General features: G+C 39.4%; 1 protein-coding gene across 1 annotated transcript in view; it reads right to left on the bottom strand.

Moving 5' to 3' along the window:
* TRIM37 (tripartite motif containing 37) overlaps positions 1 to 24,001 on the bottom strand; it is a 133,122-nt gene that overhangs the window by 27,666 nt on the left and 81,455 nt on the right. The window contains exons 18-22 of the mRNA XM_011953774.1: positions 22,231 to 22,425; positions 18,163 to 18,471; positions 6,804 to 6,932; positions 5,141 to 5,330; positions 1,731 to 1,849 (exon numbers count right to left, since the gene is read on the bottom strand). Of these exons, the coding sequence (XP_011809164.1) occupies positions 1,731 to 1,849; positions 5,141 to 5,330; positions 6,804 to 6,932; positions 18,163 to 18,471; positions 22,231 to 22,425 (942 nt within the window). The remainder of the gene's footprint in view (positions 1 to 1,730; positions 1,850 to 5,140; positions 5,331 to 6,803; positions 6,933 to 18,162; positions 18,472 to 22,230; positions 22,426 to 24,001) is intronic.

The raw sequence follows: 24,001 nt of genomic DNA, 5'->3' as shown, positions 1-24,001 counted from the left end.
TCACTGCAACCTCTGCCTCCTGGTTCAAGCAATTCTCCTGCCTCAGCCACCAGAGTAGCTGGGATTACAGGTGTCTGCTACCACACCTGGCTAATTTTTGTATATGTAGTAGAGATGAGGTGTCACTATTTTTGCCAGGCTGGTCTCGAACTCCCGACTTCAAGTAATCTGCCTGCCTCAGCCTCCCAAAGTACTGGGATTACAGGCATGAGCCACTGCGCTTGGTGGAAGAAAAATGTAATTCCAGTATATTCTGTAGTAATTTAAGCTACTATAATCCAGTATGTATGGAGACACATAGTATTCCCCGGTCGGGCGCGGTGGCTCACGCCTGTAATCCCAGCACTTTGGGAGGCCGAGGCGAGTGGATCACGAGGTCAGGAGTTTGAGACCAGCCTGGCCAACATAGTGAAATACCATCTCTTACTAAAAATACAAAACTTAGCCAGGTGTGTTGGCAGGCGCCTGTAATCCCCGCTACACAGAAGCTGAGGAAGGAGAATCACTTGAACCCGGGAGTCGGAGGTTGCAGTGAGCCAAGATTGCGCCACTGCACTCCAGCCTGTGTGACAGAGCTAGACTCTGTCTTGGGGGAAACAAAAAACAAAAAACAACAGAAAGTTATTCCCCACAGGCCTGTTCTATAAAGATCATCAATCATAATATTTCTTTCTTGATGTTTTAACAATAAACACATCATTTACAAAAATCTTTTCTATTTAATCTCTTCTACTGAAATAATGCTGCCCACTACAGGAGCACCAACTAAGAAAACCAAAATGTTTAGTGTTCTTTAACTGAGAAACCTGAAAATGCCACCACCCACACACCCTCTTCTTAGGGCAGCTGAGTAGATGCTGGCACCTGTACGTATGCTTTGAGCTACAATTCATCAATCATTGAAATTCAAATGAGTGCAGAGGTGGAAGGTGGCAGAGTTTCACTAAGAAATGAAAAAATTACAAGGCCAAATATCATTAAGAGAGTTGACATTCTTTTCTACCAATTTATAAAGGACACAGCAAGGGCAATACACATAGCCTTGTTCCAAGCACCTCTGTTGCCCCAAATTGCAAAATGTCTTCTATGCTTTTAAACAATAATGAACTTGGAAGAACATTCAAAGGAAACACTAGAAAGTATATCTGAGAACAAGCTGAAGTCAGTCATCATACGGGATTTAAAAAATGGTCAAAACCTGGAATGCTTCTTTAAGAAGAAAAAAGGCAATCTGCAGACACTAAGACTGACTGAAAAATACTTAACATTTACTATTCTAATTAGTCATTCTGGGGCACATCTTCCCCATTAGATTGTGAACATATCTAATTCAACTTTGTATTAATAAATCTAGCAAAAATTCAATGCATGGTATGTAGGTGCCTTAATATATTTATTGACTGAACAGATGAACTATATGCAGATATTTTCCCCATACAAATGCCTGTTCTAGTAAGGCCTGTCCTTTTATGTAGTAACTTATTCATTTTGCCTTCCTCTGTATTTAACATCTTAGCAAATCAAATTCAGTAGCACAAGGAATGTTGTGTTCAGATCAAGCCTGTCGAATAGCAGATCTCAGTAATGTTTCCATTAAACCAACCACTCCCTATCCCTATCACTACCACTACCACTACCACTACCACCACCACCACCACCACCACCACCCATCACCAAAAAAGGGACGGAATTCTCACTTCCTGCTTACTTATAAGTTTATCATTCCTTACCTTCTTCAGGGGCAGCTGAAGCTCCTTCAGGTAGTACAGGCTGTAACTCTCCAGTTTCAGAATTATTTTCCAAATCAGTCATCTGCAGTCCTTCCAGATGACCTCCTTTAGCATTAGCCCTCAAAGAAGAAAACAACTTGGTATTTTTATGCAACTAGTAAGTGACACAATAATCTATATTTTCTTTTTGAACTGAGCACCAAACTAAGTAGGGTACGTGCTCTGGTGTTTAATAATAAATTTCAAATTTTATCTTAAAATATTTCACTAAGGGCCAGGCGCAGTGGCTCATGCCTGTAATCCCAGCACCTTGGGAGGCCAAGGCGGGTGGATCACCTGAGGTAGGAGTTCAAGATCAGCCTGGACAAGATGGTGAAGCTCTGTCTCTACTAAAAATACAAAAATTAGCCAGGTGTGGTGGTGGGCGCCTGTAATCCCTACTTCAGCTACTCGGGAGGCTGAAGCAGAGAACTGCTTGAACCCAGGAGGCAGAGGTTGTAGTGAGCCGAGATTGCACTGCTGCACTGCAGCCTGGGCGACACAGCAAGACTCTGTCTCAAAAAATAAAAATAAAAAATAAAATAAAATTTAAAAATTTCACTAAATATTCACAAAAAAATGTTATGAAATGGTGGATTATATCAATGTTAGTATCCTGGTTGTGATATTGTACTACAGTTTTGCAAAATGTTATTAGGGGAGAAAAGTACACAAGATGTCTCTGCATTATTTCTTACAACTGCATGTGAACCTATAATTAGCTCAATAAAATTTTAACTTATAAATGGAAGTTTTAAATAATATGTTCTAAGAGGGAAAGACTTTTAAGATATATTATTATTACTATTATTTGAGATGGAGTCTCAGTCGGTCACCCAGGCTAGCGTGTAGTGATGTGATCTCAGCTCACTGCAACCTCTGCCTCCTGGGCTCAAGTGATTCTCCTGCCTCAGCCTCGCAAGTAGCTGGGATTACAGGTGTCCAGCATGACGCCGACAATTTTTGTACTTTGTTTTTAGTAGAGACAGTGTTTTACCATGATGGCCAGGCTGGTCTCGAACTCCTGACCTCAAGTGATCTGACCACCTCAGCCTCCCAAAGTGCTGGGGTTACAGGTGTGAGCCACGGTGCCTGGCCTGAAAGATATTATTGAATGAGAAATCAAAGTACACATTTTGTATTAAAAAAGCTACATAGTCACAGTTCCTTAAAAATACACAAAAACCGAGAAGACACAGCATATATGAAAAATTAAGAACAGCATGAATGTGAGTGGGGCAGGGGGTTAGAAAACTAGGTTGTGGGAGACAAGGATGGGAAACTTTTCACTTATTCTTTTTTCCTTTCATTATGAAACACTTATCATTAGTATTTAATATTTATTTTTATTTAAAAAATAAACAGAGGTGGCCGGGCGCGGTGGCTCAAGCCTGTAATCCCAGCACTTTGGGAGGCCGAGACGGGTGGATCACGAGGTCAGGAGATCGAGACCATCCTGGCTAACACGGTGAAACCCCGTCTCTACTAAAAATACAAAAACTAGCCGGGCAAGGTGGCGGGCGCCTGTAGTCCCAGCTACTCGGGAGGCTGAGGCAGGAGAATGGCATAAACCCAGGAGGCGGAGCTTGCAGTGAGCTGAGATCCGGCCACTGCACTCCAGTCCGGGCGACAGAGCGAGACTCCGCCTCAAAAAAATAAAAATAAAAAAAAATAAACAGAGGCAAGGTCTTGCTATGTTGCCAAGGCTATTCTCAAATTTCTGGGCTCAGGCAATCCTCCCACCTCAGCCTCCAAAAGTGCTGGGATTACAGGTGTGTGCCACTGTGCCCAGCCTTTCATTAGTATTTAAACCTTTTGCTTACACTACTTTAAATCAGGCAGGGAAAAAAAGACATGAGCTGGACAGCATCTACATGAACCAGGCTGGTAGATAAAATCAACTGCAAAATGAGGATCATGGCTAAGAGCTGTAGACACCTGTACAGGATTTTACACTCTAAAAAAAAAAACTAAGTTCATGTATATTTAACTGTGATGACTAAAGGCAGATAAAAATATCTCCATAGCAAATACAATATAGAAGCTAGTTGCAGCTTTAATTTGAAGAAATGTATACAACATCAGGCTAGGTAGTAGGTAGGGAAGAAAAGATAATCTCCAGTGATTTTAACATCTTTCTACTACTGAAACTTGAGCCGCAAAGGAAAGCTAAACCACCAGCCAATCTTGTAGTTTTGGTAATGAGCCAGACACCTTGACTATATAAAATTAAGTAAACTTAAAGGGTGTTAATCTTTCTTTAATTGAGGTAAAATTCTTTTCAGAGTCTCCAAAATAGAACTATTTCATTGTTTAAATTTAGAAATAGGTTTAATATCCATAAAATAGATAAGCAGATGGATATTAATGGCTCATGATCTGTCACATCCATAGCCAACATCCATAATCACTCTATCTTTTGAATAGATGGAAGTTTAATTGCCATGCATGGGATTTGAGTTTATGTCTCCTAGGGGAGAGATAAAGGTGTTAACTACTATATATCCTTTTGGAAAATTCCAACTAAAAGTTTTGAGGATACTTTGATAGGAGAAGAGAAGAAAGGTGAGATAAAAGCAGAAAAGCAGTGTTAAAGTTGCTGTAAGTGCTTTGTTTCATACAAAATATATAAAAATGCCTGTGACATGTAATATAGCCCAACACTAACATTTTTGACAAGTGTAGGACTGAAAAAAAAACTAAAAACCAAAAAAAGCTGACAACCTTCCCCCCACCACACACAAATTTACAAGGCAGAGTTCAGATAAGGTTACGTATCATTGTGAAAATGAGCTCTAACTCTGAAAATGAGCTCCAACATATCTAAACTAAACTTCCAGTACTATCTCATCTCATTAAAAAAAAGTACTATCTCATCCCATTAAAAAAAAAGTAAAATCTCTGATACGTTAAAAAGTTAAAATTTAGGGCAGGTGCAGTGGCTCACGCCTATAATCCCAACACTCTGGGAGGCCAAGGTGGGCATATCACTTGAGGTCTCAGGAGTTCAAGACCAGCCTGGCCAATGTGGCGAAACTTTGTCTCTACTAAAAGTACAAAAATTAGCAAGGTGTGGTGGCGGGCACCTGTAATCCCAGCTACTTGGGAGGCCGATGCAGGAGAATCGCTTAAACCTGGGAGGCAGAGGTTGCAGTGAGCTGAGATCACGGCACTGCACTCCAGCCTGGGTGACAGAGCGAGGCTCTGTTTAACAAAAAAAAAAAAGTTAAAATTTAGTGCAATACATGTATTTTCTGTCCACTAAAAAATTAACAAGGTAGAAATTAATTTGTTCATCATGATGCAAACTTAAAGTTCCAAACAAAGCTATTAGCTATTATACCATTACATATAAAAACAACTTAATTTACCCCAAGGTGACCATTTTTCTCCTTTTCTCAACAGCAGGCAAGCCACTGAAAACTGCAACCACAAAAGTATCTGAATCCAAAGCTTTATACTGCCAGTCTTCAGTTTTTGGCAGAATATCACCGATACTGCCACGTATCAAGGCTCGGGGAGAACTGTGCCTGCTCCCAGACTGAGAGCTTCCTGGGGAGCCTTCAAAAAAAGGAAGAGGGAATATAAAAATTAGCTGGGTATGCTGGTGTGCACCTGTAATCTCAGCTACTTGGGAGGCTGACGCACGAGGATCACTTGAACCTGGGAGGCAGAGGTTGCAGTGAGCCGAGATTGTGCTACACTCCAGCCTGGACAACAGAGCAAGACTCAAAAAAAAAAAAGGAGGGATAATCAGAAAGAAGGCAAATAAACATGGAAGGTCTCTCTCAGTTATATTAGAAAATCTCACTATATATATAATTTTAAAACTACATAAAAACTTCAAAAATAGGCTAGGCATGGTGGCTCATGCCAGTAATCCTGGCACTCTGGGAGGCCAAGGCGGATGGATCACCTGAGGTCAGGAGTTCAAGGTCAGCAGTTCAAGGTCAGCCTGGCCAACGTGGTGAAACCCCATCTCTACTAAAAATACAAAAATTAGCTGGGCGTGGTGGCGTGCACTTGTAGTCCCAGTTATCCGGGAGACCGAGGCAGGAGAATCACTTGAACACGGGGGGCGGAGGTTGTGGTGAGCCAAGATTGTACCATTGCACTCCAGCCTAGGCAACAAGAGCAAAAAACTCCATCTCAAAAAAGAAAAAAACACTTCAAAAATAATTTTGAAACATATCCCATTTTTTTTTTTATGCCAGGCATTTAAAATTAAGGAGTCCAGGCCAAGTGTTGTGGCTCACACCTATAATTTTACATTTTAGCAGGCCGTGACAGGAAGACTATTTGAGCTCAGAAGTTCAAGACTAGCCTGGGCAATGTAGCGAAACCCCGTCTTGGCAAAAAAAAAAAAAGCCAGGTACGGCTGCATGTGTCTGTGTCTGTGGTCCCAGCTACTTGGGAGGCTGAGGTGGAAGGATCACTTTTGTCTGGGAGGTCAAGGCTGTAGTGAGCTATGATTGCACCACTGCATCCCTAGCCTAGAAAACAGAGCAAGACTCTATCTCAGGAAAACAACAAAAATTTAAAAAAAATAAAATCAAGGAGTTTAGAATACATAGTCTAATGGCTGTATTTTGTTAAGGGTCTGTTCTGTTGTGAGATCAAGAAACTTTCGGGCCAGGTGCGGTGGGGCTCATTCCTGTAATCCTAGCACTTTGGGAGGTTGAGGTAGGAGGATTGCTTGAGCTCAGGAGTTTAAGACCAGCCGGGGCAACCTGTCTCTACAAAAAATACAAAAACTAGCCAGGCATAGTGGTGCACATCTGTAGTCCCAGCTACTTGGTGGGGCTGAGGCAGAAGGATCGCTTAAACCACCGGTCGAAGCCGCGGTGAGCCAAGATCGCACCACTGCTCTCCAGCCTGGGTGACAAAGTGAGACCCTGTTTCAAAAACAGAAACTTTCAAATCCAACGTTAGCATTTTTAGTACCCTTCAAGATCTAAAGCTCCACGATAACATCAATTTCAGGTAATAAATATCTACCCCACTAAAAGTACATTCTGAATCCCTCAAATTTACCTTCAGACAGAGTCTGACAGTCTCCCTTTGAACGACTACTCTCTCCAGGATCCACTGCTCTTCGAAGTGATAGACTACCTGCTACACTGGATCGAGCTGGCTTGGGTGAATTACTCTTCTTATTTGTGGCTGCAAAGACATTTAAGAACACCTCTGAATAGCATACAACAGCATAAAACTTACTATTTAGTCCATCAGAAAATGTTTTAATCTTACCTTGCATGGAAGCTGTTCTCTCTACTGTCTAAAAATAAAAAACATTCTGTAGCCCCAACTGGTTATAAAACATTCCCATCTTGTTGCTTGTGGAGCAGAATCTTTGTTTTTTCAGACGGAGTCTTGCTCTTGTTGCCCAGGCTGGAGTGCAATGGAGCAATCTTGGCTCACTACAACCTCCACCTGCTGGGTTCAAGCAATTCTCCTGCCTCAGCCTCCCAAGTAGCTGAGATTACAGGCACCCGTCACCATGCCCAGCTAATTTTTGTATTTTTAGCAGAGACAGGGTTTTGTCATGTTGGCCAGGCTGGTCTCGAACACCTGACCTCAGGTGATCCACCTGCCTCAGCCTCCCAAAGTGCTGGGATTACAGGCGTGAGCCAACCACACCCAGCCTGTAAAATCTTAACTTAAAAGACTACTTAAAAGATTATTTGTGAGCTCCATTAGAAAAATCATACAAATTTCAATGCAGTTAAACTATTAACAAAAATATAACCCATCAAACATTTGGAAATTGTTAAGTATTATTGTATTAAAAAGAAAATCAATGCTGAGTTAGAAACAAATTACAATCATGGTACTTCAAATCAAAATGTCTGTCGCCAAACCAGTAGTGAAAAGAAAATGTATAGCCTTAAAATGAATTAATTAGCAAAAAAAGGGACTATATGACCTAATGTGCATAGATTCAAAAGCCAGGAAAACAATAAAAATCAGCAAGCAAGAATGCTATTGCCAGAAGGCAGGGACCTGCCCTTGAATTCAGCCTGCAAATCTGTAAGTTAAATAAATCTCTTTTAAAAATAAATTTTTAAAAAAGAACAAAAATAAAATTGTAAAAAAAAAATAAAAAAAAAGCAGAAGAAATTCATTAATAGATAATAAACAGGTTTAGCAAGGCTGCAGGATATAAGACAAAATAACTTACTGTATTTCTCTGCACTAGCAGACAATGTGAGAATGAAGTTAAGAAAACAATTTCATTTTTAATAGCATAAAATACAATTAAAATACTTAGGAATTTATTTAACAAAAGAAATGTGAGACTTGTTCACTGAAAACCACCACACATTGTTGAAAGAAAATAAGAGACAACAGCAAAGACATCCTATGTTCATCACTGATTGGAACACTTAATACTGTTAACAAAGCAATATTCTTAAAATTGATCTACAGATTCAACACAATTTCTATAAAAATCATAGCTGTTTCTTTTTTTTCTTTTTGCAGAAACTGACAAGCTAATCCTAAAATCTATCTGAAAATGTAAGAGACCCACAATACCCAAAATAATCTTAAATGGAACACTCACTTCTGATTTCAAAAGTTACTGTAACTACAGTAATCAAGACTATGTGGTACTGCCATATACACATATATATCATCAAAACAGAACTGAGAGTCTAGAAACAAACCCTTACATTTATGGTCCACTGATTTTTGACAAGGATGCCAAGACAATGCAATGGGCAAAGAAAAAAAGAGGGACAGTAACAAGTGCTGCCAATGGTGTGGAAAACCTGGAGCCCTCATATACTGTTGCTGGGAATATAAAATGATGCAGCTACTTTGGAAAATATTCTGGCACTGGTAGTTCCTCAAAAAGTTAAACACAGTTGCCATGTAACCCATTAATTCCACTTCTAAGTATATACTCAAACAAAACCATGTGTCCAAACAAAAACCTGTAAATGAATGTTCATAGCAGCACTACTGATAATGGCCAAAAAGTTGAAACAACACAAATATCCATCAACTAAAGAGTGGATAAATAGTATGTGGTACAGCCATACAATAAAATATCATGCGCCATAAAAAGGAATAAATATATGTCACAATATGGATGAACCTTGAAAGGGCTGTGTTAAGTGAAATAAGCCAGACATAAGACCTCATATAGTATGAGTCTATTTATATGAAAAGTCCAGGCTGGGCGTGGTGGCTCACATCTGTAATCCCAGCACTTTGGGAGGCCGAGGTGGGCAGAGCATGAGGTCAAGAGATCAAGACCATCCAGGCCAACATGGTGAAACCTCGTCTCTACTAAAAACACAAAAATTAGCTGGACGTGGTGGTGCACACCTGTAGTCCCAGCTCCTCGGGAGGCTGAGGCAGGAGAATGGCGTGAACCCAGAAGGCGGTGCTTGCAGTGAGCCAAGATTGTGCCACTGCACTCCAGCCTGGGCGACAGAGCGAGACTCCATCTCAAAAAAAATCCAGAAGAAGAAAAATCCATAGAGAATAAGTAGATTAGTGGTTACCAAAAGATAGGAGGAGGGGAAGATGGGGAATGACTCTTTGGGTTTGGGTTTGGAGCTCTAGGGAGAGGGTTAATGAAAATGTTCTTAGACTTAGATAAACGTTCTAGACTTAGGAAAAATGATGACCAGTTTCTCCACTAAAAGATAAACGAATTATCAGTTAAGGAAAAAAGCGTTAATAGGCCGGGCGCAGTGGCTCGTGCCAGTAATCCCAGCACTTTGGGAGGCCAAAGTGGCTGGATTACCTGAGGTCAGGAGTTTCAGACCAGCCTGGCCAGCATGGTGAAACCCCAGCTTTACTAAAAAGGCAAAAATTAGCCAGTCATGGTGGCACACACCTGTAATCCCAGCTATTCGGGAGGCTGAGGCAAGAGAATTGCTTGAGCCCAGGAGATGGAGGTTGCAGTGAGCCAAGATCGCGCCACTGTACTCCAGCCTGGCGGACAGAGTGAGACTTTGTCTCAAAAAAAGTATTAACAAAGACAAAAGCAGAAATGTAATGAAATGGTAAAAGAGAATGTATGAAATAAATCTAAGAACATAGTCTTTGAGGAAATGAACAAAATTAGCAAATCCCTTGAGCAGGTCAAATTAAAGGAGAAAAAAAACCACAAGCAATAAAATAAGTGAAAAAGAAGTTAACACCCCATATGCACGAGAAGTTTTAAAAATTTCAGAAAACAGAATAAATGACTGTATATCAATAAATTTAAAGACCCAAATATAATCAGTTTTTCTTCAAAAACTATAGTAACTGACTTAGGTAGCAGCAGAAGTATGAGAAAACCACATCTGACAAGAGATTAATGACCAGGATCTAAAACAACTCTACAGGAAAAAAATTTAGTAATCTGATTAAAAATGGGCAAAAAATCTGAATAGATATTTCTCAAAAGAAGACATACAAATAGCAAACAGGCATATGAAAAAAGTGCTCAACATCACTGATCATCAGAGAAATGCAAATCAAAACTACAATAAGATACCATCTCATCCTAGTTAAAATGACTTTCATTCAAAACACAGGCAATAACAAATGCTGGTGAGGATGTAGAGAAAAGGCAACTCTCATACACCATTGATGGGAATGCAAGTTAGTAAAACCACTATGGAAAACAGTTTGGAGGTTCCTCAAAAAAACTAAAAATAGATCTACTATATGATCCAGCAATCCCACTGCTGATTATATACCCAAAAGAAAGCAAATTAGTGTATCAAAGAGATATCTGCAGTCCCATGTTTTACTACAGCACTATTCACAATAACCATGGTTTGGAAGCAACCTAAGATCCACAGACAAATGGATAAAGAAAATGTGGGTTGGGCGTGGTAGCTCACACCCATAATCCTGGCACTTTGGAAGCCCGAGGCAGGTGGATCATTTGAGGTCAGGAGTTCGAGACCAGCCTGACCAACATGATGAAATCCCATCTCTACTAAAAAATACAAAAAAATTAGCTGGATATGGTGGCGCATGCCTGTAGTCCCAGCTACTTGGGAGGCTGAGGCAGGAGAATCACTTGAACCCAGGAGGCAGAGGTTGCAGTGAACCGAGATTGCGCCACTGCACTCCAGCCTGGGCAAAAGAGTGAGACTCCATCTCGGAAAAAAAAAAAAGAAAGAAAAAAGAAAATGTGGTACATATACACATGGAATACTATTCAGTCATAAAAAAGGAATGAGATCCTGTCATTTGCAACAACCTAGGTGGAACTGGAATCATTATGTTAAGTGAAATAAGTCAGGCACAGAAAGACAAACTTCACACATTCTCACTTATTTGTGGGGGCTAAAAATTAAAACAACTGAACTCAAGATAATAAAGCAATGGTTACCAGAGGCTAGGGAGTGTAGTGGGTGACTGGGGGGGCCGGTTAATGGGTACAAAAATGTATTTAGATAGAATGAATAATATCTAGTATTTGTTAGTACAACAGGGTGACTACAGTCTACAATAATTTATTGTACTTCTAAAAATAACTAAAAGAGTACAATTGGATTGTTTCAACACAAAGGATAAATGCTTGAGATGATAGATACTCCATTTACCCTGATATGATTATTATACATTGTAAGCCTGTATCAAAATATCTCATATATCCTATAAATATATATGCCTAAAATGTACCCACAAAAATTAAAAATTAAAAAATTAAAAATATGAGGAAACCAATAAATGCACAGAAATTTAAAAGGCTGTTAAAGTTCTAACTCTGAAAGAGTTATTATACTAGTTTTATGAATGCTATTTATCAGACATACAGTTTAATATAGCATAGGAACAAACTATATACAGTTAAAATAATCTTATAGCATAGAAAAGAACAAAAACATCTGAATTTAATCTGTAAAACAAGCACAGAATTAGAACTAAAGTGGATTAAGGATAATGTAATGAAATAGATCAATTTCACTTATGACTATGTAGTCAAGGATCCTAAGTAAAATATTAGCAAACTGAATATAGCAGTGTTGTTGTTTTTTTTTAATTATAGGCCCAAACTAAATAGGATACATTCCAGTATTTCAAGAATGGGCAACATTAGAAAAATAATATAATTTATTTTATGATAATAAAGTAATGGAACAAAATAGTAAATCATTTTGACAAATGTCAAAACATCATTTGATATAATTCTAAACAGCTTCAGTTTAAAAAGAAAGGAAATTCTCGTGGTAAGAAAAAAGGCAGTTTGGTGTTAGGGTGAAGGGCATAGGCTCTGAGGTTCAAGTTTTTGGCTATGCCAATTACCAATGTGAAACTAGCAACATTATTCAATGCCTGCTGCCTTGGTTTCCTCATCTGTAAACTGGGAATGAAATTGACTTACCTTACCTCTTAGACTTCTTGTTAAGATTAAGTGAGTCAATGCATGTGATTTAGAATAGTTAGAATAATGTCTGGCACACAGTTAACACTTAGTAAATGTTAGCCATTATTGGTATTGTTGTTGTTACTAGAAATAGAAGGATATACCTTTTTAAATTCTTTTTTTTTTTTTGAGACAGTCTTACTCGTCACCCAGGCTGGAGTGTGGTGGCACAATCTTGGCTCACTGCAACCTTCACCTCCTGGGTTCAAGCGATTCTCGTGCCTTGGCCTCCTGAGTAGCTGGGATTACAGGCATGTGCCACAATGCCCAGCTAAATTTTGTATTTTTAGTAGAGAAGGGGTTTCTCCATGTTGGCCAGGCTGGTCTCCAACTCCTGGCCTCAATTCATCTGCCCAACTCGGCCTCCCAAAGTGCTGGGATTACAGGCGTGAGCTATTGCACACGGTTTTTTAAACTCGACAGAAACAGGCCTGTAATCCCAGCACTTTGGGAGGCCGAGGCAGGTAGATCATGAGGTGAGAAAATCAAGAGCATCCTGGCTAACATGGCGAAACCCAGTCTCTACTAAAAAATACAAAAAAATTAGCCAGGCATGGTGGCGGGCACCTGTAGTTCCACCTACTTGGGAGGCTGAGGCAGGAGAACGGCATGAACCCAGGAGGCAGAGCTTGCAGTGAGCCGAGATGGCCACTGCACCCCAGCCTGGGTGACGGAGCAAGACTCTGTCTCAAAAAAAAATAAATAAATAAACAAAAACAAAAAACTACCTATTGAAATTTTAATATACCATTTAGTTTATAGCAATATAGCAAACCTCAAATTTAATGAGAAAAAAAACTAAAGGAATTCCTAAATAAAGTTGAAAAATTATAAAAATCCTACCACTGTTACTAGGAAACTGTTGAGGTAGCTGCCTAGACAATGCAATACAAAAAGTAAGCAGAGCCGGGCGCGGTGGCTCAAGCCTGTAATCCCAGCACTTTGGGAGGCCGAGACGGGCGGATCACGAGGTCAGGAGATCGAGACCATCCTGGCTAACACTGTGAAACCCCATCTCTACTAAAAAATACAAAAAACTAGCTGGGCGAGGTGGTGGGCGCCTGTAGTCCCAGCTACTCGGGAGGCTGAGGCAGGAGAATGGCGTAAACCCGGGAGGCGGAGCTTGCAGTGAGCTGAGATCCGGCCACTGCACTCCAGCCCGGGCGACAGAGCAAGACTCCGTCTCAAAAAAAATAAAAATAAAAAATAAAATAAAAATAAAAAAACAAAAAGCAGAAAAGGAATGAACAAATTATGATTATCTGCTGATGATATAAATATTCAGAAAATCAAGATAACTGATTGAAAAACTGTTAATAAAACAAATTCAACAGGCCAGGTGCGGTGGCTCATGCTTGTAATTCCAGCACTTTGGGAGGCTGGATGGATGGGAGGATCACCTGAGGTCAGAAGTTCGAGATCAGCCTGATCAATACGATGAAACCCTGTCTCTACTAAAAATACAAAAATTAGCCAGGAGTGGTGGGATGCGCCTGTAATCTCAGCTATTCGAGAGGCTGACAAAGGAGAATCACTTGAACCCAGGAGGCAGAGGTTGCAGTGAGCCAAGATTGTGCCATTGCACTCCAGCCTGGGCAACAAGAGTGAAACTCCATCCTCCATCGCGCAAAAAAAAAAAAAATTGCCACATTGGTTGAATACAGAATAAACATAAAAATCAATATTTTTGTCTCTTATGTCAGTAACAATTAGAAAATACTATGACAGAAAAAGAGATTCCACTCACAATAGCCACCTGAGATATAATATGTTGAGAAATGAATTTAACAAGACATATATAGAACTTACATGAAAAAAACTGAAAATTCTAAAAAAGGATATGAATATAATAGATGACCTGAATAAATGGAGAAGCACCACATTCCTAGACATGAATGCTTTGATGCTGAAAAGATATCAATTGCCCAAATTAATCTCTCCTCTTTTTTTAACAGAGAAAGACTCTTGCCCAGATTGGAGTGTAGTGGCACTATCATGGCTCACTGCACCTCAAATTCCTGACCTCAAGCAATCCTCCCACCTCAGCCTCCCAAGTAGCTGGGATTACAGGTACATACCACCATGACTGACTTATCAAAAAAATATTTTTGTAGAGATTAAGGTCTTGCCATGTGATCTTGAACTCCTGGGCTCAAGAAGCCATCCTCCCCCAACAGCATTCCATCGTGCTGGGATTAACAGGCATGAGCCACAGTGCCTAGCATCCCCAAACTAGTTTTTAAATGTAAAGCAATTCCAGTCAAAATACTTTGGAGGAGGATTAAATGTGCAAGAACTACCAATAACATTTTGAAAAACAAAAACAGAATAAACATATCCTATCATAGTATTAAAAACTATAAAACTCCAGTAGTTAAAAAAAGTGTTAGTCTGGTAGAGGACATGACAAATACTGGGTTACACAATACCAAACTGCTGTTTCTGTATGTCCAAAACTTGAGTACTGGCAATTTCATTTATTTCAGCCTCTGAGTTCAAAAACAGAACCATGTTTGGGAATCTGCTCTATAATAAAGGATGGATTTCATATTGCACCATATTTCAAAAAACATGTTTCATTCATTTGGGGAAAACATCATTCCATTTACCTCACACAGCATCATATAAAATTGACTTCACATGAATTAATGACCTATATGCAAAAAAGTTAGAAAACAAAAAGTACCAGAAGAAATTAAGGGTTATTTTTATTAACTTGGGAGTTAAAAAGCCTTCTAAATAAAAATAATAAGACCCCCAATGCCATGAATATTATTAATACAGATGTCTAAGATAAAATTTTAAAACTCTGTGATCAGCAGGAAAAAAAGGTGGCAATGAGGAAGAGACAGCTGTCCCTTGGAATACGTGGGGGTTGGTTCCAGGACCCCTGCATATACCAAAATCCTCAACTGAAGTCCCACCGTAAGATCTGCAGAATCTGCCTATATGAAAGTTGGCCTTCCTATATGCAGGTTTGGCATCACCCGAATATTGTATTTTCAATCTTCCTCTGGTTGAAAACAATTTGAATATTAAGTGGATCTGTACAGTAGAACAAGCCTGTGCTGTTCAAGGGTCACCTGTATCTGCAAAATATGTAACAAAGGCTTTCTGAGAAAGTTCACTCAAAAAGCTGTACTTTTGGTTTTAATATACCATTTGGTTTAATATACCATTTCCTTGAATAGCAGGTGAGGCCAAGTATCTTTTCATATTTTTATTGTACATTTGTATTTTTTATGTTAATGGCCTATTCATAACCTTTATTCATTCCACTAAATTGTCTTCCTTATATTAAGAGAATTCTATAAATTTTGCAATTATTTCCTCGCCAACCCATCTTTACTGGATTATTCACATCACCATTAAACATTAATACAGCCAATTTTAATAAACAACACACACAAAGAGAACCTAGAAACAGACCCTCATCTATATGGTCAAATGATTTAGACAATGGTGCTGAAACCATTCAATGAGGAAAGAAAAATCTGTTCAACAAATAGTGCTGGGAAAACTGGATATCCATGGGCAAGTCAGACCCTTCCCTGACACCATAAACAAAATTTAATTCCTAATGGATGAAAGACTAAAAGTAAGATTAAAAGGAAGAACTAAAACTCTTGGAAGAAAACAGGAGAAAGCTTCATGACAATGGATTTGGCAATGTTTTCTTGGTTATGACACCAAAAGCCCAGGGAACAAAAGGAAAAACACATAAAATGTGCTTCTTCAAATTAAAAACTTTAAATGTCAAATGACACAATCCACAGAGGGAAAAGGCAACCCCCACACTGGGAGAAAACATTTGCAAATCATATAATTGATAAAAGATTAATATTTAAAATATATACAGAACTCCTAAAGTCAACTACAAATAAACAACTCAACCCAATTTTAAAATGAGTTTAATTCACAGATGAAAAAATTTGAAGAGGACACAAAAAAGGACACCCCTGCCAAAAAGAAACTATTGACCCCACACCTCCTCCAGCTTCTACCTACTTCACTGTGAAACTTCTTTTAAAGAAGTTGCAGGCCGGGAGTGGTGGCTCAAGCCTGTAATCCTAGCACTTTGGGAGGCCGAGATGGGCGGATCACAAGGTCAGGAGATCGAGACCATCCTGGTTAACCCAGTGAAACCCCGTCTCTACTAAAAAATACAAAAAACTAGCTGGGCGAAGTGGTGGCACCTGTAGTCCCAGCTACTCCGGAGGCTGAGGCAGGAGAATGGCGTAAACCCGGGAGGCGGAGCTTGCAGTGAGCTGAGATCCGGCCACTGCACTCCAGCCTGGGCCACAGAGCGAGACTCCGTCTCAAAAAAAAAAAAAAAAGAAGAAGTTGCGCATTTGCGCTCTGGTCCCTGACCTCATTCACTCTTCTGCTACACTACTCCATGGGTATGGTTCTTAAAAGGGCCACTTGGCCTCTTGCCTTGACACTTCTCAATGATATTTAACACAGGGGTAACCACTCTACTTCTTGAGATGCATTATTTTTGATTTTTGACATATTATCCCTTCTAGTTTTTCTCCTACCTTAATGATTGCTCTTTCAGCTTCCCTTGCTGGCCTCTCCTATTTATCAGACCTTTAAATGTTTAAGTGCCACAGAGTCAAAATTTTGCTTCTCCATTGAAACTCCCTCCAAACTTGACCTATTCAGTCCTCTGGATTTAAATAATATAAAATACTATTGACTCCTAACTGTTTATATCCAGCATTGACCTCTCTCTGAGTTTCAAACTTGTGTACCATTCGTGTGTCTATGACATTTTACTAGGATATCTAGCAGGTGTCTCAAATTTAACATGTTTAAAAAAGAATACCCAACTTTCTGCCCTTCCCTCCTCCCAAGCCCCACAACCTGCTTCTTATCTGATTTGCTTCTCAATAAATGATACCACTGGCTACTAAGTTGCTTAGGCCAAAATTTAATCATAATTCTTAGTTTCTTACTTTTCCTAAAACTCTATTTAGGCTTTTTCAACTATGGTTCTGAGAAAGAACTCAGCCCTGCTGATCTAAGACTGGATTAACTTCCCTCCTATGCATCTAGAAGAGAATAGCACATCCTTAAGAGAACTAAGAAAGATGGAAACCTCAGTCAGAAAGGCTGCTGGCCTGTGAGTAAGTCCTCTATCCACTATTTTAACTCCAGAAAATGCCATCATATTTCACACAAGATAATGTAATAGGCTGTTCCTGGTCTCACAACTCCTGTCCTCAACCCTTTTCAGACCCTTCTCCACACAACAAGCAAAGTCATTTTGTAAAGTGTAAATCAGATTATAAACATCCCCTATTTTTATTCTCCAGAGGCTTCCTCCTTACATCATAAAACTTGAACTCCTTTTTGAGGTTTTACAAGACTCTCCCTGATCTAAATTCTGCCTACCTCTCTCTGACTTCATCTCCTGCTAGTCTCCTCTCTCTGCTTTCTTTGTCATACTGGTTTTCCTTCAATCCTTCAAATATGCAAAATAAATACCTTGTCAGTGACTCTGCATTTTCCGTTCTGTTTACCCAGAACACTGCTTGCCTTAGATCTCTAAATAGCTGCCACCTTCCTAACCTTCAGGTCTCAGGTCAAGGGCTGCCTCCTCACAGAGACTTTCTCTGACTACCCCAATAGAACATGTCTCATCTGCTCCTCCCATCCCACTCCTCGGTTGTTTCCTTCACAGCACCTTTTACCCACTGAAATGATCTTGATTTGTTTACACATTTTAATGTCTGATTCCCATTACTAGAATACAAGATCTATGATGTTAAGAATTTTGTCGTGTTGATTGCCAAATACAGAGTAAGCAATCAAGAAATGTTAGCTCTACTATATACTAAAAATATACAGAATCAATTTTGGATGAGGAAAAAAGTCACATGTATTTGTAGTCTTAATTCACTGGAATAGAGGTATTTAAATATTATTCTTTTGAAAAAAATAGTCATCTAGTTTCCCAAATAACATGTGGAGAAATGACACTAGGAATATATTACTTACAGTTTCGTATGTAACAATTGGCAACGGATGACTCTGCCAGGAGTTCCATTCCCAAATCCTGTAATCTGCCAGAGTTTCCAGTTCCACATGCAGACAGAGCTGCCTGATCAGCAGAAAAAAGGTTTGTCTGCATGTCTCCAGAAGTGGCAATGCTGCTTTTTATTTCTGAAAGTGTATTCTTTATATCAGTTTTCATACATCGAACTTCAGCCATTTGAGTTTTGAGTCTTTTTAGCATCTTTAAATCAGAGGGCACTCGCCACATTGCCTGCTGCTTCCTTTGGTCTTTATCTTTTCGAGAATATGATGCTTCGGAGAAATTGACAAGTCATGTTAACAAACGTTAATATTCATGAAATCATTTGTACATGAATATATGCAAATTTGATGTGTAAAAGAAGCTAGGGCGCTTTACTTGATATCAACAATAAAACATACACTAAATTCCGTTAATGAAAATAAAGATAAAGAATCCTAACTTATTCACACCTTCAGTTAGAATCTGAGTCACAGCATACTCAAATTTGAATTACACATTTAATTCTAAAAGTTTAAAAGCTGCCCCACTGCCTTGTGCTTTCTTCTTTAAACTTCTCCACTTTTCTAAAACTTTCTGCAGAGCTTTTATTATATTTATAACTGAAAAAAATGACAAAGAAAATCTAGAAGCCAAATACTTTGTTAAATCTGCCATATATAACACTATATTTAAAATACGTATTGCTGGCCAGGCGCAGTGGCTTACGCCTGTAATCCCAGCACTTCAGGAGACTGAGGTGAGAGAATTGCTTGAGGCCAGAAGTTCAACATCAGCCTGGGGAGCACAGTGACACCCTACCTGTACAAAAAATTTTTTTTTGATTAGCTAGGCTCGGCAATACCCTGACTGAACTTCCATTTCTGATAATTTTCTCAGAATTGTCAGCTTTCTGAAATACAGTCTGAATCTAACCACTTCTAAAATAAACCAATGGCTCTTCATGCCTACTATGAATAAATTCCTCTGGCTAGCATGTAAGTCCTTTCATAGAATGGACCCAACATGACTTTCTAGTTCTACTTACCACTGTACGTACCTTAAAATCTGGTTCAACTAGATTACCTGATACCTTTTAATACTCCTTTACATGGTTAAGAACATGAATTTGAAGTTAATCTGACAAATGTTCACTAAACATGTGTTGAAATAAATACACAGAAAAAAATAAACATCAAAACCTAAGCAGGCCAGGTGCAGTGGCTCACGCCTGTAATCCCAGCACACTCTGGGAGGCCGAGGCAGGTGGATCACTTGAGCTCAGGAGTTTTGAGACAAGCCTGGCCAACATGGTGAAACCTGTCTCTACAAAAAATTAGCTGGGATTACAGGGATTCACGCCTGTAATCCCAGCTACTCAGGTGGCTGAGGTACGAGAATCACCTGAACCCATGAAACGGAGGTTGCAGTGAGCTGAAATCCTGCCATTGCACTTCAGCCTGGGCAACAGAGTGAGACTCTGTCTCAAAAACAACAACAACAACAACAACAACAGCAAAAAACAAGCAAACAAATAAAACAGGACCCAAGCAAGCCTTTTCAATAAAAAGAAAGTCCTATCTTTCTGCACACTAGCTTACTAACATCCCTTCACTGAAAGGTATTTTCACTTGGCTTCCATGAGTGTTTCTCTTGGTTTTTCTCCTTTCTAAAAGCTCTTTATCTGGGTCATCTTCCTCACACTCAGTAAAAACAGATGTTCATCAGGATTATGTTCCTGGCTCTCTTCTTTTAAAATATTCTCAAAATTCTTTTGCAATCTCACACCCTTGGTTTTAATTATCCAGTATCACCTCCAGAAAAATAACTGTCTGTATTCCAGTTTTTTTTTTTTTTTGGGATGGAGTTTCACTCTTGTTGCCCAAGCTGGAGTGCAACGGTGCAATCTCGGCTTACTGCAACCTCCGACTCCCAGGTTCAAGCCATTTTCCTGCCTCAGCCTCCTAAGTAGCTGGGATTACAGGCACCTGCCACAATGGCGGGCTAATTTTTTGTATTTTTAGTAGAGACAGGGTTTCACCATGTTGGCCAGGCTGGTCTCAAACTCCTGACCTCAGGTGATCCACCAGCCTCAGCCTCCCAAAGTGCTGAGATTACAGGAGTGAGCCACTGCACCTAGCCCCAGTTCTTAATTTTTAGCTGTCTACTGGTCCTCTCTAATTTGACGTCACACTGTTATGCCCAACTCAAGATGTTTAAATCCAAAACTTGCTTTTTCTTTCTACTATTTTCCCCACCCTCATTATCATCAGCATTTTATTATCTAGGTTTGAAATTCAGATAACCTCATTTGTATTATTTCTACACAGAAAACTAGTTTTTTTTTTTTTGAGACAGAGCCTGTATCTGTCACCCAGGCTGGAGTGCAGTGGTGCGATCTCGACTCACTGCAACCTCCGCCTCCTGGGTTCACTCCATTCTCCTGCTGAGTAGCTGGGACTACAGGTGCCTGCCACAACGCCTGGCTAATTTTCTGTGTCCTTGGTAGAGACAGGGTTTCACCGGGTTAGCCAGGATGGTCTCGATCTCCTGATCTTGTGATCCGCCCACCCTGGCCTCCCAAAGTGCTGGGATTACAGGCGTGAGCCACTGTGCCCGGCCGAAAACTAGTTTTAAAAAGAAATCTTACTGTTTAGTTTGCATTTTTCCCAATGAGACTGAATATTTTCAAAAACATGATTTTACCTGTCTATAAAATATACCATTGTATGGTTATGCTGTAATTTATTCAGCTACAACTGTATTGTTGAATATTTTTAAACATCTGATTGTTTTCTCTTTGGAATATACTCCTCAAAGTGAAATTTCAGGTTTAAAGCATATAGGTATTTTAAAACTACTGCAAAATTGTCCTTCAAAAAGGTTAAACCAACTTACATATCCACCTACGGAATCAGAACCTGTCTGTTTCACTGGGCCTTTGCAAACAACACTTGTCATTTAAGCAAAACTTTAATGACAAGCATATAAAGCATACTTGGCGCACACGTAAAAGGCAACTGTTTCAAAACCTGAAGACAGTCTTTTAAACTGAGGATCCAGACTTTCAGGAAGTATATCTGGCTCCTAGGAATGAAGAAGCCTAAATAATCTGGGCTCCATGTCCCTACACCAGTAGAGGAGCTCTATTTCTGTTACTTACACAGAGGTTCTGCCTTGGACTTAGATTGAAAAATGAGTTCTCTTGCCTTAAAGCTGCATCAAAATCAGAGTTCTAAATCATTGATTTGATGTATATAATACTATTGTTTAAGAAGGTAGAAAAACATTTGTCATATATTTTTGAATATACTGAATATACTTTAGAAAGCATTCCAACAAAAATGCTTTTTTTTTTTTTAGTAGAGACGGGGTTTCACTGTGTTAGCCAGTATGGTCTCGATCTCCTGACCTCGTGATCCACCCGTCTTGGCCTCCCAAAGTGCTGGGATTACAGGCTTGAGCCACCGCGCCCGGCCTAAAATGTAGTTTTTAAAGGCAAATCCTTAGTTGTCCAAAATGACTCTATCCCTGAGTTTTAAAAAGCCCATGTTTGACTATACAAATCTCCACTTTATTATAGTAACACAAATGTAATTTCTATTTAACAAATAACCTTTGCACAGAAAGCATTGCTGCCAACTGGTGTACATTTTTAAGCTATTGAACATAGAAGAATGAGTAAGTCACCTTTTTCTATGTTCAATTTAGATATAGTTCCACTTGGAAGGGAATTCATGAAGCCTGACCAAAAAAAGTCCATTCACAAAGAAGGTAACTGTATTTCATATGGATCAAACTATCAGGCAAAATCTGAGTAGCAAAATCATAAAAAACCTTCTTGTGGGCATTTTTACTTTGTTTTTGTACAAATCACCTTTGAACAGTAATTTAAAAATTAATTTGGTTGATATAAATGTCATTTTTAGGGTACACAATGAAAAACACAGAAATATACCATGTTCCACACATAGCTGAAATACTTAAATGAAAATCCAAAAGTTCTTTTAGACAGCCACAGAAAAAGGAAATTATCACTGGTATTATTTTACCTGTGGGCTGCAGAGGTGAAGCAGGTGGGCGAGGTTGTAAGCCCCACAAATTTTCTATACTGCTCCGGTCCTTAAGGTCCAACAAATGTATTAAAATTAATGGATCAATGTCTAGTAAACTACTGGTAGCAGCAGAGCATAAATGTGTTCTTCTTGATATTCTACTACTGGAACCCACATAGCCATGGCTACTACCTGCAAAAGAGGTGTAGAAAATGTATGATATACATATCTGCACAAATTTAGCTATATTGAAATGAAAAAACGAACTGGTTAACATTATACGAATACTTGTCTATGGACCCTATCTCTTAGGAGTTCAGGTTCATGATAAGAAGCAGAAAGAAGGACCCAGATGGCCAGAGAGTTGTACACTAGTACAGTGATTGAGTGGTGGCCTCATTAGTACTTAGAATTCAGAAGCAAGCACCAACCCCATCCCGAGCCCTAGAAAAAAACAGATGACAATGTGTACAATGTGTACAATCGGAGGGATGAGGGGTGAGGGTGAGGAGATTATATCCCGTGACCACCTGGTTTTAGACGAAAGAAGACAAATTCCCATACTATAACAGATTACAGAGTATTAGACACCAAAATAGGAATCTCCTCCAAGTCTCAGGACAGCAAAATGTACAGGTCATGATGGTTTGGTAGACTTTTTCCACTTTGATTAAATAATGGGGTACAATTTGAAGTTTTCAGACTGTCATGTTAATGACTGATGCATATTACAGACATCTGTAAGCAGATATTATGCCTATACCCCTATACTGGACTATGCTCTTTAAGCCAAGAAAAGCATCTGACTTTTCTCTAGCACCTAGTTATAATGCATAGCAAATACCAGGTATGGAAATGTTGCTTAAAACTGTCCTTCTTCAATAAAGCTGTTTAAATATATTCTAAAGAGAACATTTTTTAAAAATGCTACACGTAGGAAAGTAGATAATATAAAATATTAAAAAGTCAGGTTCTGACTACCCATGAGTATTTCAGAGAGATTCAGAAGGATATAACTTAGGAGGAAAGCTCCATTATTCAGAAGCTTCAAGCCAATTAATAATTTATGCTTTTCACATCCTCATGTTCTCACTGTCTCCCACTTCTACCTCCTCTTCTAAGGATTATTATCTCACTGACAGTTTTTCTTCCCAGCCTCCGTAAACACTGCAATTCCTATTAAATAATAGAAAACAATTTCCCCTTCACATTGAACAAAAACAAAAACAAAACACATCGTTTTTTTTTTTGAGATACAGTCTCACTGTTGTCCAGGTTGGAGTGCAGTAGCCCAATCTCCGCTCACAGCAACCTCCACCTCCCGAGTTCAAGCGATTCTCCTGCCTCAGACTCCCGTGGCGGAGACTACAGACATGCGCCACTACGCCTGGCTAATTTTTGTATTTTCAGTAGAGATGGGGTTTCACGGATGGTCTGGATCTCCTGACCTAGTGATCCACCTGCCTCAGCCTCCCAAAGTGCTGGGATTACAGGCGTGAGTCACTGCACCCAGCTGAAAACTGTTTTTACCTCTTTTCTTTTACTAAGGAATTCCCAAATTGGGTTGTATGTCAGTCAGTTGGAGTTTTTAAAACTACATCCTAGATATACTGAGTAAGAACACTGGGGGTAAGAGGCTGGGTGCAACGGCTCACGCCTGTTATCCCAGCACTTTGGGAGGCTGAGGTGTGTGGATCACCTGAGGTCAGGAGTTCGAGACCAGCCTTGCCAACATGGAGAAACCCCATCTCCACTAAAAATACAAAAA

Source organism: Colobus angolensis, unplaced genomic scaffold, assembly GCF_000951035.1.
Source record: "Colobus angolensis palliatus isolate OR3802 unplaced genomic scaffold, Cang.pa_1.0 Scaffold37, whole genome shotgun sequence".
NCBI classification, from domain to species: domain Eukaryota; kingdom Metazoa; phylum Chordata; class Mammalia; order Primates; family Cercopithecidae; genus Colobus; species Colobus angolensis.
This window is presented reverse-complemented; position numbering and strand designations above follow the sequence as displayed.